General features: G+C 36.5%; 1 protein-coding gene across 4 annotated transcripts in view; it reads right to left on the bottom strand.

Annotated features, from left to right (window-relative positions):
- itm2ba (integral membrane protein 2Ba) overlaps nt 1-10874 on the bottom strand; it is a 24333-nt gene extending 13459 nt beyond the window's left edge. For 2 of the 4 annotated variants that reach the window (XM_024264288.2, XM_024264286.2), the window contains exon 1: nt 10621-10872. In XM_024264288.2, coding sequence (XP_024120056.1) covers nt 10621-10704 — 84 coding nt within the window. In that variant the 5' untranslated portion in view covers nt 10705-10872. Of the gene's footprint in view, nt 1-10620 lie in introns of all 4 variants that reach the window. The other 2 variants (XM_024264287.2, XM_024264289.2) reach the window with 2 other exon arrangements.
- Between the last annotated feature and the right edge of the window lie 1933 nt (nt 10875-12807).

Here is a 12807-nt window from a genome sequence, read left to right as displayed (position 1 = left end):
TGGCTCACAGGTAATGCTATACATCTAGTTCATAATTAAGATAAAAAGTTACAATTTTCTAAAGTTTTAAAAATGTCGTTTTAGAGAGTTTAATAAATGTTTATCCTGTTCGGCCTGTTAGGTGTGTTTTGGGTTTGTAGAGCATGTATCAGATCAAGAATGGTGATTATAACAAGTAGAATGACTAATAGCTGTTTATTTCTCTATAGAAGTCTATGGGATTTTGGCTTCTTGGAATCATCAGGTATTTCCTGTCTGGAACACAACAGGGGATGGGTCACTCAGTCCAGTTTTCATATACAGCCAATGTAAAAAAAAAAATCTTGAAACAATGCAGGCATACTTCTTCTCATTGTGAATGTTTTCTGATGTCCTGTTATGGCGAATGTAATCTTCTAATAAGAATGATTGGCTGAATCCATTTTGATTCAAATAAAATGCTGTTTTATGTCCTCCCCCCTCATGCTTTTCATGGTTCAGTCTCCCTGTGGTGACCCGAGCCTCAGTCCCCCTGACAGTAGCTTGTGTTTCAGGTGAGTATCGATATCCAGGACAGGTTTGGTTACAGTATATCAGCACACAGACACTCCATCCTACACAGTGAACTCCACTCAGCCCGCAGGTGAGACATGAAGGTTGTCTGCAAGTACAAACCCAGAAATAATCGCACAAAAAACCCTTTAAGAAGGATTACTTACGGACTAAATGAAAAATGGTTCAATCTTTTTTTCAGAAAATCACTGGATTTGATAAAAAGTATTAGAATAGAAATTCCTTAAAAAAACAACTATAGTGGGGATTCCTGTAACACTCCAAGTAAAAACAAAACAACAACGACATTATGGGTGAGATGAGGTAGAACTGATCTGCTGTGTGTAGATGACCATTAATTTGCCTGTTTGATAATCTTCATCCAGTTCTTGTCTTAATCCAGGATCCAGTACTCTTGAGTTTTTAAGTTAGTTGGTTGGAATCAGTGGGAGGAAAACTATCTGGATGATTAGTCTATAATCTTTGTTAATCACTACAAAAAAACAAAACAAAAAAGGGATTCAAAAGCTTCTGTGTTTTGTCTTTTTTAATACATTTTACATTTGGAAAAACTATGCAAATCTAAAAAATGTTTTCATCCGTAAAACTTACAATAATTCATAATTATTGTAGTTAATTTGTTAACTAGTTGTGTGAGTGTAACACAAACGCACAGTGTGCTGTTAAATGCTCATGATAAATTAACTGGAATAAAATAAAGTCAATAATGTGTTTTCTAAAGTAAGGTTAACATTGAAAGCGAACAAATCTGTTTAATGACCCACTCCAACATAAACAATGTTTTTAACATGTTCTTGTTGTATTTTACTGATGATACGATGTATAAAGAACATGAAGTTTAAAGTCCCACTCTAATCGTCCTTTGAGCTGTTGTGAAAGCGTTTCCACTAGTCTTTTTAATTAATTGTTATTAAATATTTGCGACACCCAAGATTGCGGATTTGCAATCTTTATAAATATAGTAGAGTGTAGTAAAATATGATTGGGGAACGATGTATTAATTGCGTTGAAAGGCAGAATAATGTTGGATTTTAAGTTTATGAACTAAAAAACACCAGTAAAGCAGCACTCCTGTCACTGGAAGTAAACAAATGTTCGTGGTGGTGAAGCTTTCAGAGCTTTTTCTTTTTCACATGGAGTGCCATAGTGGAAGGAAAGACAGAGAAAGGTGAAAAAATAATGATTTCTAAATGAAAGCGAAGATTTGGTCATACAAACAAGAATGTGATGGATGAAAAGCTGGACATGGATGTAATAATCCAAACTAACAACATCAGACAGAGGAATGTTTGACACAAAGAGGATAAATTAGCTAGCAAAGATGTTTGTGGGTTAAAGTTGAGGCTTCCTGAAGACACTGGAACCTCGATGCTGTAGCTCCTACAGAAAAGATCAACTGTTGTGATGTCTGTCCAGCAAAAGAGTTCCTCAAATTTACAGCCTTCTTTTGAAACTAAAAGCAAAAGATCTTTAAAAAAAAAAACATTTATGCTTATAACCCCTTGTGCTGTCTTGTGGGGTCCAGATGACCCCCCATGACTAGGATAAGAATAGAAGTTGTAAAACAATTAGCCTAATTCCTTTTCACCCCAGCTGGAGTGTCTCATGAGCAGACACACAGACGACGGTTCAAAATCCAAGTGTGGCTAATGTTAGAGCAGATCTGAGGGCAGCGATCTGGGATGAAGCTCCGCCTCCTCCTCGTCATGAGGGAGCGTGGCCTGAACGTTAATCTGCAGCCGTGCTTTAGCTGCTGATGTGGTCTTTCCTGCATGGAGGTGACAGCGCAGCATGGAGTGTGACGTGTGAACGTGTGCAGCCAGATAAGCTCAGCTCCTCCATCAGGTTCACTTCAGGGTAAATTAGCTGTAGGTTATTCTAAGGTTTAGGGTCTGAAATGTGTCAAATAAATAAAAAAAAAACATCAACAAGGAGATTTAAATTAAGGTAGGGCTTGAAGCAACAAAAATGTTAATTTTGGAGTCCTTTTTTTAATGTATTATTTTATTTAATACAAAAAAGATAGAGGGAGCACACACTCAAAGCAAAGTGAGAAGGAGCAGCTGAAGGGAAATACTCCTGTTGATAAAAATAATGCCTTAAATATTTTATTTGTTTACACAATTTGACTGATTTTAAACATTTAATCTGCTTTCCAAAGGTTCACATGACTATAGTGAAAGTTTGATGAGAACTGCTCATGACATTTGCTTTACAAAGACATACTTTCTCCAAAAGGAAGAAGTGTCAGTTTGGCAGAATAGTCCGAACATGACAACTTTAAACTAAAATTATAGCAGTTTGATGTTTGTACGTCACACATTTAGGCAACAAACACACTTTTCTTTTTTTTTTTTTAAGTTTGGTCAATGCAAATCATGATACGAATACATTTCACCACAGAAATGATTACCTGTGCAAATATGTTAAATATGGTCGTGTTAATATAATTAGGGATCTGTAAATAGCAGCTTTAAACAGTTGCTGACTGTGTTTCTCTAAATCTGGATTTGGATTTATTTCTAGAGGACTGGAGCGACTGTTAACGCCTCTCCTGAGGTTACAGTCGTGAATGCCAGGAGTTTATTTGATCTTTTTTTTTTATTCCAATGTGGGCATTTAAAATAACCAAGCTATTTTTGTTTCTATTTCCACTAAATTTAACATGTAAAAACATTTTAAATTTTGAGTTCAACGTTAACAAAACACTAAACATGGGGTCCATGGTTCTGACACCCTAAGATCAGCATCAGTTAGTCTTTAAAATAAAAAGTTTTAGCTGCCTATTCATAGAAAAATATCTGACCATCTCACCTGTGAATTGTTTGCCTGTAATCAGTGTGTGAGCATACAAGATCTTTGAGTTTCTGGACTCCCAACAGACCCTCCCAACTGGCGGCTGAATTGACTTCATTTCATTGGAGGTTGAAGTAAACCATTTGGGAGGTGTCACACTCACTCACTCGCTCCAGTTCTCTTATACAGTCAATAGGCAAGTCAAAACAAAGGAGGGAGGTGCTTTATTCTTTTTAATTAATTATGTTTGAATTGTATGACTGGCTCAGAAAAAAAGGTTTGTTAAAATAAACGAGACTGATTTAATATTAAGTCTTTATATGCATTAAATATTTACTTTAACATTTAAAGTTCCCCTCGGATGAAAATCATGTTTTTAAAGTTTTTAACATGTATGTGTGGCATTTTTCTTATGAGGGGCGGAGCTGCTCAGCTCAGTTCCAAAAGCCACACCCCCTCAGAGGAGATTTTGTGAATAAAGGCTTCAGATCAACATGAAAATTTGCTTTTTAAGACATTTAGGATGTTGGATTTTGGTTAAGAACTTCATAATCATAATTAAAACACCATTGGGAACGTTTTTTTTAAATAAAAAAAATATCATAGGGGGACGTTAGGTATTATTTTAGACAGGAGTTGATGAAACTTGCAAACGGTTTTGTGGCACATCTACATCCTCTGAATCATTATGTCAAAAATAGATACTTTAGAAAAAGACCATCATCATCCGGTTCTACTGCCACATCTGTACCAAACCCTAGCTGTTGTAGAATATTCCTTCATATGTGTGCAATAGATGTCAGTGTTTCCGCCTTTTGTCTGTTTATATTTATGGTTTATTTATGTTGAGTCCAGCAGATGCTCAACCGCAGCTCCAGACCAGATGGACCGCTTTGTTTTTTGTTGCAACCAGAATAGTCCCGAAGCTTTAGTTTAGCTAATCTTTCAATCCTGATCGACTGTTGGCAACAGGTTGCAAAGCACTGTCGCACAATAAGCACTCTGTCCCATTTCACACCAACAGCACCACTGTGGAGGACAGTGCTGCTGTGGCACATCTGGAAGCAGGACAAGCATTCCGTGGAGGAGAACAGAACAGGAACCACAGCAGGAGAACTAATTGTCCTATGGGGTCACAAAACCAATGTTGTGCTGTGAGGAAACCCCGTCTATGGTCCATGCCCTGAAGGCTTCTTCCAAGTGTTACAATCATATTTCATCTGATTTGTTTTCAACGATTGAGCAAACTGAACTGACGGAAATATTCCACACAGCTACTCATGTGAGGACAATGTAGAGCACGAGTCAAGTCAAGGTCCAGGGGCCGGATCCGGCCCTCCGAATAAGTCTATGCGGCCCTCCAGATCATTTATTTTATTGTTATTATGTTCTCTTGCTCTTATTTCTAACTTGTATAATTTTGACAAAATATATTTTATGGAGAGTAAAATATAGAAAGTTATTTAAGTTTTAAGTTGATTTATTCTGGAATAATATTCCTGCCATTTTATTATTCATAATTATGTTAAAAAGTTAAGGTTTTAAAGTTTTAAAAATTGGCATTCTGATATTTTTTGGACTATTTTGGCATTTACTAAGATTTTTTTGGCTATTTTGGAGTTCAGCTAATATTTCAGCTACATGCTAGCTGTCTTGGCTTTTTTTTGTTGGCATTTAGCAAATATTTGAGCTGGCTATCAGTTTGAGCGTTTTCAGCTATAAGCTTCAGCGTTTGTAGCCATGAACTTCAGCGTTTTCAGCTATCACCTTCAGAGTTTTTAGCTATCAATTTCAACATCTTCAGCTATCAGCACTAGCATCTTCAGCTGCCAAATTCAGCTTACAGCATTCACACTAGAATTATCACAGGTAATTCTATATATGGTTCATAATTATATTAAAAAGCTATGTACTTAAAGTTTTAAAAATTGAATTTTAGTGTGTTCAATAAATGTTTATCCTATTCGGCCCACGACTTAAGGTGTGTTTTGGATTTTGGCCCATTTCACGATTGAGTTTGACACCCCTGATGTAGACCAATTAAAGCAAAGACCAGGGGAGGACAAAACTAGTCCTCTATTATCGCCACCTTTCCCTTCTGACTCCATGTTTACAGATGAAACACGCTTCAACTTTTAGTGACTGAGCTTTTCACTCACACAATGTGGGCCGTGTGTTGGTTTTCTCCAATCATTATCAATGGCATGCTTCTTGAGAGCCACAAAATTGTTTGTTTTCACACCATGGCTAAACCACACCTGAGTCAAAGTGAAGTGCACCGTCGTTTTGAAAGAACAAATCAACTCGTTAGATCCACACTGAATAAAACCCAAACTTTCAAACAGAGCAAACTCAGAGAAAACTATGATTCACAGACATATGTCAGTAAACGGAAACCAGGCACGCCCTCAGTAACTAATTAAAACACAAAATGATGCACAAGCTTTCAAAAATCAGATCCAATATTCACCTTCAAACCACTGCAGGCTCCGCCCACATTCCTCTCAGCTCGACTCCCCTGTGGGCAGTTAGTGTTTAACTATTATAAATTAAACCAACAACCCTAGACTTGGTATTGTATTTTCAAAAATGACCTTCAAGCTTGACACTAAAACTCTGGTTTAAATCAATAGAGCAGGAAGTTCTACCACATTCTCGTGGCGTTCAGATGTTTTTGCCTGCAGAAGAACATGTATCCACTCAGGCCATAACTCAGTGTTACAAAACATCCTCGTACGTCTGTCAGAGTCTGATGCAGACACTCATGTTCCCTGTATGAGTATCTGCATCTACAGAAACACGTAAACAAGAACAGATAATAAGAACAGGCAGACCCTCAACCTGAGATTATTCCTGAATTTGTGATCCCTTTGATACGGCAACACAACAAAAACATCACACCAGGCTGATCCAACTGAGGCCTCATCAAGGAGGACAAACTGCGTTTTCTTTCTGGCTCCAGTTTAGAGCGGCGCGATCCGACCAGAAGAGCAGCTTCCTGCCCGGGAAGGCAAAGTAGCAGGAAAATTTCCATGAAGGTCAGAGCAGACACAGCTGTGATCCTAACAGCAGACGCACTGAGCTCTGTCTGTGCATACAGTCAGCAGAGAAGCCTGTGTGAGCACAACATTTATCTGAAATGGCTTCATTTCACCGTTAATAACATTATTATTATTTCTAGATTATAATAGACGGATATTTGTGCCACCATATTGCAAGCAAAAGTCCCAGTTTTAAGATCAAAATCTTCTAAATTGCAAACAAAGCACAATGTGTTAAGAATAAAAATTCATAATTTGCAAATGAAAATATTTAATATTTGCTGTCAAAACTTTTTTTTCGCTATCAAAAAATATTTTTGCATTTGCAAACTTTTTTTCTTTTTTCTTCAAAGCAAAAAAAGTTTGCAATTGCAAAAATATTTTTAAGAATAAGAAAATTTAAAGCAAAAAAAAAAAGTTTGAAAACACAAAAATATTTCATTAAAAAAATTGCGAACGCGAAATATTTCATAGTGAAAAGAACTTTTTGCAATCGCAAACATTTTTTTGCATTTATAAACTTTTTTTAATATCAAAAATATTGTTTATGTTTGGGAGTCAATCCCAACGATAACACTGAGCCCAAAGCAGCGAAGTCCGTGAGCGACCGAGACGCTCAGTTGTGGGCGTGGTCAACTTGTTGCATGCAGTCAGCTTTTCGAAATATTGTCTTAATGATTTTTTTACATCATTTTGATTTTTTTTAAAGATATTTTTCTAACTTTTTAATATAACTTTTTCTGCTTTTAGAGAGAATTTCTTTTGTTTTTAGAAATAATGTTTGAAAGAACATTTTGGGCAATATAATTTGCTTGAACTCATTTATTTCCGTTTTACGATTTCTTCAGGAGTACAACAGTTTTAGTCCTAAAGCGAGAAGATAAGGACTACAACTTGCATTACTTGAACATGCTGGTTAGACAGATGGAGTAATAATCCGGGATTTTTGTGAAGTTTGTTTTAACATTAAAGAGTACGATACTTGTGATGTTTTTGAGATCATTTATGGTGAGTTCCGGAGAAACTGCTCTTGTTTGTCTGAGGCGTTTTCATGGACTTTATTGACGGTCCCCGCCTGCCTCTGCAGCTTCACATGGATCAACATCAAGACAAAACTCAGAACAGGCAGATCTTATTTATCAAAAAACTGACCAACTCGTTTTCTGCGTCACCACAAACAAAAATAAACAGTTCATACTGGTCAATAACCAACACTTCCCCGACGTATTGCTCTGTGATGTTTGTGCAGTAAGAACAAAACTGACTGGAGATATCGTGTAGAGCACAGAAACAAAACGCTCACGGAACATGTTTTTGACACGGACACATTGAGGCTTTTGAACTTTAAAAAGATGAAGTTAGCGCCCGCCTTCTTAAAAGAAAAGAAAAAAAAAAAACACGTGAAAAAATTAGAATGAAAAATAAACTTTCTTTTAAAGAAATGCTTTATACCTCTACAGTTGCTCACATCTAAATTGTTTAACATTTCTGAGATATTTTCCTCAGTTCTGACTTTATTCATAATGAAAGCAGCTACTAGAGTTATCTATTTATTAGTCTGTATGGTTAACCAGGGTTAATGACAAATGTACCTTTGAACACGACTAGATTTAAAAATAGATCAGTTACAGTAAAAAGACTGAGAAGCGACATCTATGGATTTTTTTCCTTTAGTAATTTATTGTATTTTTTAGAAGAAAAAAGCTTTTTATTTTAACGAAAAATTTACTTTTTTTTTTTTTTTTTAATGAAGTGACTTTTGCATGTAGTTTTGTAGATATGAGCCAGTTCTGAACTCTGGAGGAAGGGTTAAAGTTATGGTTAAGTTAATACGTGATCATGACTTAAAATACACGTCATAAATTTCCATCTGTTTTTGTGCTTGACACATGTAAATACATCCAAATAACAACCTTCTTTCTATCTTAATGCACAGGGTTTATCTCATTAGAAAAATTATCTGCTAGTAAACAGTTTTTCAGAGCCTAACAAAACATTTTGTGACTTAAAGTGCATTTAGTTCAATTGCTTTAAAGAGCCAACTCACACGATACTTTTCTAAATTGTACTTCCAATCAGGGCTGCACGGTGGCGCAGTGGTTAGCCCTCTTGCCTCACAGTGAGAAGGTCCCGGTTCGAATCCCGGCTGGGACCTTTCTGTGTGGAGTTTGCATGTTCTCCCCGTGCATGCGTGGGTTTTCACCGGGGACTCCGGCTTCCTCCCACCGTCCAAAAACATGCTTCATAGGTTGATTGGTGACTCTAAATTGCCCCTAGGTGTGAATGTGAGAGTGAATGTGTGTGTGATTGAGGCCCTGAGACAGACTGGAGACCTGTCCAGGGTGTACCCCGCCTTCGCCCATCAGCAGCTGGGTTAGGCTCCGGCACCCCCGCGACCCCGAAAGGGACAAAGCGGTCAGGAAGATGGATGGATGGATGGTACTTCCAATCAGTCATTTTAAACTGATTTATTTGTAGCTTTGTGATCAAAACTTTAATTTAGCTAATGTTTGTGTTTTTCAATTTAAAAACACTTTCAACAGTTTAAAAACAATTGCAAATCAAGTTGTTTATAACTGTTAAATTGCAAAATATGTTTTTTGCTTTTTAAGACAATGAAACATTTAATTTGTTGTTTATTCACATTCTGACCAAATTTATGCATATTGATTAAAGCTGAAATACACAAATATGTTTATTTATTTTGATCAAGATATTTTTGTATAGAGTTGGAATACAAAAAAGCACAAAGCTGTGAAAAGTACAATCAAATAAAGTGGCATTAAAAACATAGAGCTTTGTGGGTCAAGGGTTAATACATTTACTGATAAACTGCTTTAAAAGATTTACCAGGAGATTTGAAGGATTCAGATCTTTATATCACAAACTAGCTGGATTGCTGCTGCAGATAAACCCTCTTCTCCATGTCCACGGAAATCCCCCAAAAGAACAAAATCTGCTGTGTCTGCATGCAATCTGATCCCGCACAGAAAACACTGAGCTCTTCTGACCATCAGGATGAAACTGAAACCAAAGCCAGAATGTCACCACAGCACAAAAACATATAAGTATATATATATATACTTTTTTAGGATTTATCTTTGAAAATAAAGTTTTCTTCTGAAATGAGGCGCGTGTGTGAATTTTCAACACCTGAACAGGTTAAACCTCTTTTACCTAACTGCTTTCACAACAGGGTGGAGCCTGGGACAGGTTCCTACAGAACTTTGCCTGGAGAGAAGTGACACAAAACCACAGCCATTTCCCCCAGGCGGAATCCGCACATTTCCATCCCACTCCGTCTTCAGTCAACCTCTCAGCAAGAAAACCACAGAAAAGCAGCTTCTGTCCCAGGTGACCTGCAGTCCCGTATACAGACATTTCAATGGACTTCTCCCTCACAGACTCCTGAAGGGGTCAATGAATCCAGAACGGTGTTTTCAACTCACAAATCACATCAATGTAAATAAATAAATCGGCATGTTAAATGGTAAATGTTTTTACACCAATGAGGTGAGATTGAGTTGTTTCCCACAGTACACTGGTTAAAAACCCGCTGGTCTTGAGAGGAACACTTCACTGCTAAACAATCAGATGTTTGTTATTCGCTCAAACAACAACTGAAGTCATAAATTCAGCAGAAAGGACCAGAGGTCAGCGTTTCCTTCACTGCCTCTCCTCCTGTGTGTGGGTGACGCAGCAGACAATTCAGCAGGTGAATATTTGAAAGAATTGTATTAATTTATTTTAAAATAAATGTCAACTGTCCAGCACTTCTGATGATGTTTGCCTAATTAATTAATTTAAAAAAGACAAAGGGTCAGTCAAGCTCTGACAAGAACTGATTCATAAAACTAAAAACATGAACAAAACCAGTAGTTTTTATTTATTTAGATATTTATTTAATCAAAAACTAAATTTCTTGAGTATAAATGAAGCTATTTGAAATACCGCAGTCAGATCCAAATCTTGTTTCAGGACGTCGAAACTAAAAGGCCTTTGACCACAGTGGAGTACTTCAGGAAGTAACGCGGACCCAAGTCGTTACTTTGGACGTTACCGACGCAGAGCAGAGGGGACGTAGCGTCCGCCGTCCAAAGGTTTAACAACACATGCTACAGAATGCGTTGAAGTAAATAGTTTCCAATTGTGTCGCACCAAAGAACAAAGTCGTTCTGTTTCCAATAAGCTAAAAGTGCTAAAAGCTTTCGTCGAGCCATTTTCGACTCACCACTTCCTCCTCCGGGATCAGGCTTTCATCGTCTTTTTTCACCTCCTTTTGTGACAGAGCGGAGTTAAACGAAACTTTCACCATCTTGAAGAAAACGGCGAAAAAATCCGACTGAAGACAGTAATATATATGCTTAAAAAATTAAACAAAACAAAAACAAAAAACTAACAAGGAACCGAAGCGACTCGCTCCAAAGTGAAAAAGTCGCAGTTCTTCTCTGATCTGTTTTGATAACAGCCTCAGATACCGGAAGTCACGAAAACTACATCCGTTTGTGATTCAAAATAAAAGTCTGCACATTTTTTGCACAAATCTATTATTTCTAATATCTTCATGGATCTAAAGTGGAAATAACCTTTTCAACAGAAGTTTTAAGCTAATTTAAAAAGGATTACGGTAGTTTCATGTTTGTAAAACGATTATTAAAACTAAATCTACAATTTGAGCACTAAGTTAAGTTCATTTTCTCACTTTCTGGTTAAAAAAATGCACAATGTTTAGGCTGTTTGTCAGCTAAACATTGATGTATTAATGTAACTTAAATATTCCAAATATTAAATGACAACAGTGTCTCATGTTTGTATTATATACAGTAAACAGTTGTATTTTCTTTTACTTTTGACAGCAGCACACACTAGTTCCTCTCAAAATAAAACCCACACTGTGTCAAGAACGTTCCTCCTGTTCCTGCAGCTTTACTTCAATTAAAAATGCAAGACAGTCAAACATGTTTTATATCATTGGGATTGTGGTGTGCCACCATCATTTTTGTCCCTTTTACTCTGAGATATAAACAACATTTTAGTAGAATCTATTTATTAAAAACAAAAGAAAAAAAGATTTAAAATTTCAATTCTCTAAAGGAACAAAATACACAAATCTAGATCATTTTCAATCATTTTAAACCACATTTGTTCAAAACTTTAACCACCTTAGTGTAATTTACCAAAACAAAACGTTTAGAGACATTTATTTGACAAACTATACATTAAAAACAAAAATTTAAGGAACATTTCTACAGAATTTCTGACACTCAATTAAACTTTTTTTGCTTAGTTGTCTGACATGTTAAAAATCTAAGCAGAAATAAGAAAACTTAGATGACTAATTTATTATGTATTCCATTTTTAGCATTTGTCATTAAGCTAAAGAGCCACGACAACGGGATAAAAGAGCCACAGGCTGCAGACCCCTGACATATGGTAAGAACTTAAAATAAAGATATGCAGATGAATTCCCATTGAAATAGCATATTTCTTATAGCCAAGTGCTGACAGATGAGATCTGACTAATTATGCATAAACACTCACTGACCACTTTATTAAGAACACAACCCAAGCTTAAAAAAATTTCAACTCAGCCAATCAAAACTCCAGGCATTTAAGCATGTAGACATGGTCAAGAAGATCTGCTGCAGTTTAAACTGAGCATCAGAATTGAGAAGAAAAGTGATTGAAGGGATTTTGAAGGTTTCATGGTTGTTGGTGCCAGACGGGCTGGTCTGAGGATTTCAGAAACTGCTGGGATTTTCACCCACAACCATCTCTAGGGTTCACAGTGAATGGTGAGAAAAAGAGAAAATATCTGTTCCATCCTACAGTTCTGTTGGCAGAAATGCCTTGCTGATGCCAGAGGTCAGAGGAGAATGATCAGACTGGTTCCAGCTGATAGAAAGACAACAGTACATAACCACTGGATAAAATATATTTTTTTCTATGATTTTTAAAAACAAATATCAAGAAATACCTTCATACATCAATAACACTTTTAACAACATTTAAAGAGTCACATAGTAAGTTGTACCAGAACATACCAAATATGTGTTTAGCTCACTACCGTTTAGCAAATGTAGATATAGCATCTCGAGGACAGAGTTCTGAGCTGAACAAGCATTTAACATGAAACTGTCACATTTATAAGTTTAAAAAGTTTGCAAATTGTTAAATAAACAGCAAGTTTGGAGTTCTCCGACATAATACAACATTTCAGTTGAGATATTTCATGTTAAAGTATCAAGATAATGGTAGGAAACGCTTAAGATAAACATCTGAAGACTGTTGTGTGGTATCAGAGCGTGCTTTCGTTAGAACACTGAACCTCATCACTCAGCATTTCAGCATTGCTTTATGCTACGAGTACTGAGCCCAGACTACAACAGAAAAAGTGTCTTGCTTCTCTTTTTACTTC

Source organism: Oryzias melastigma, unplaced genomic scaffold (genome assembly GCF_002922805.2).
Source record: "Oryzias melastigma strain HK-1 unplaced genomic scaffold, ASM292280v2 sc00310, whole genome shotgun sequence".
In the NCBI taxonomy this organism is placed as follows: domain Eukaryota; kingdom Metazoa; phylum Chordata; class Actinopteri; order Beloniformes; family Adrianichthyidae; genus Oryzias; species Oryzias melastigma.
This window is presented reverse-complemented; position numbering and strand designations above follow the sequence as displayed.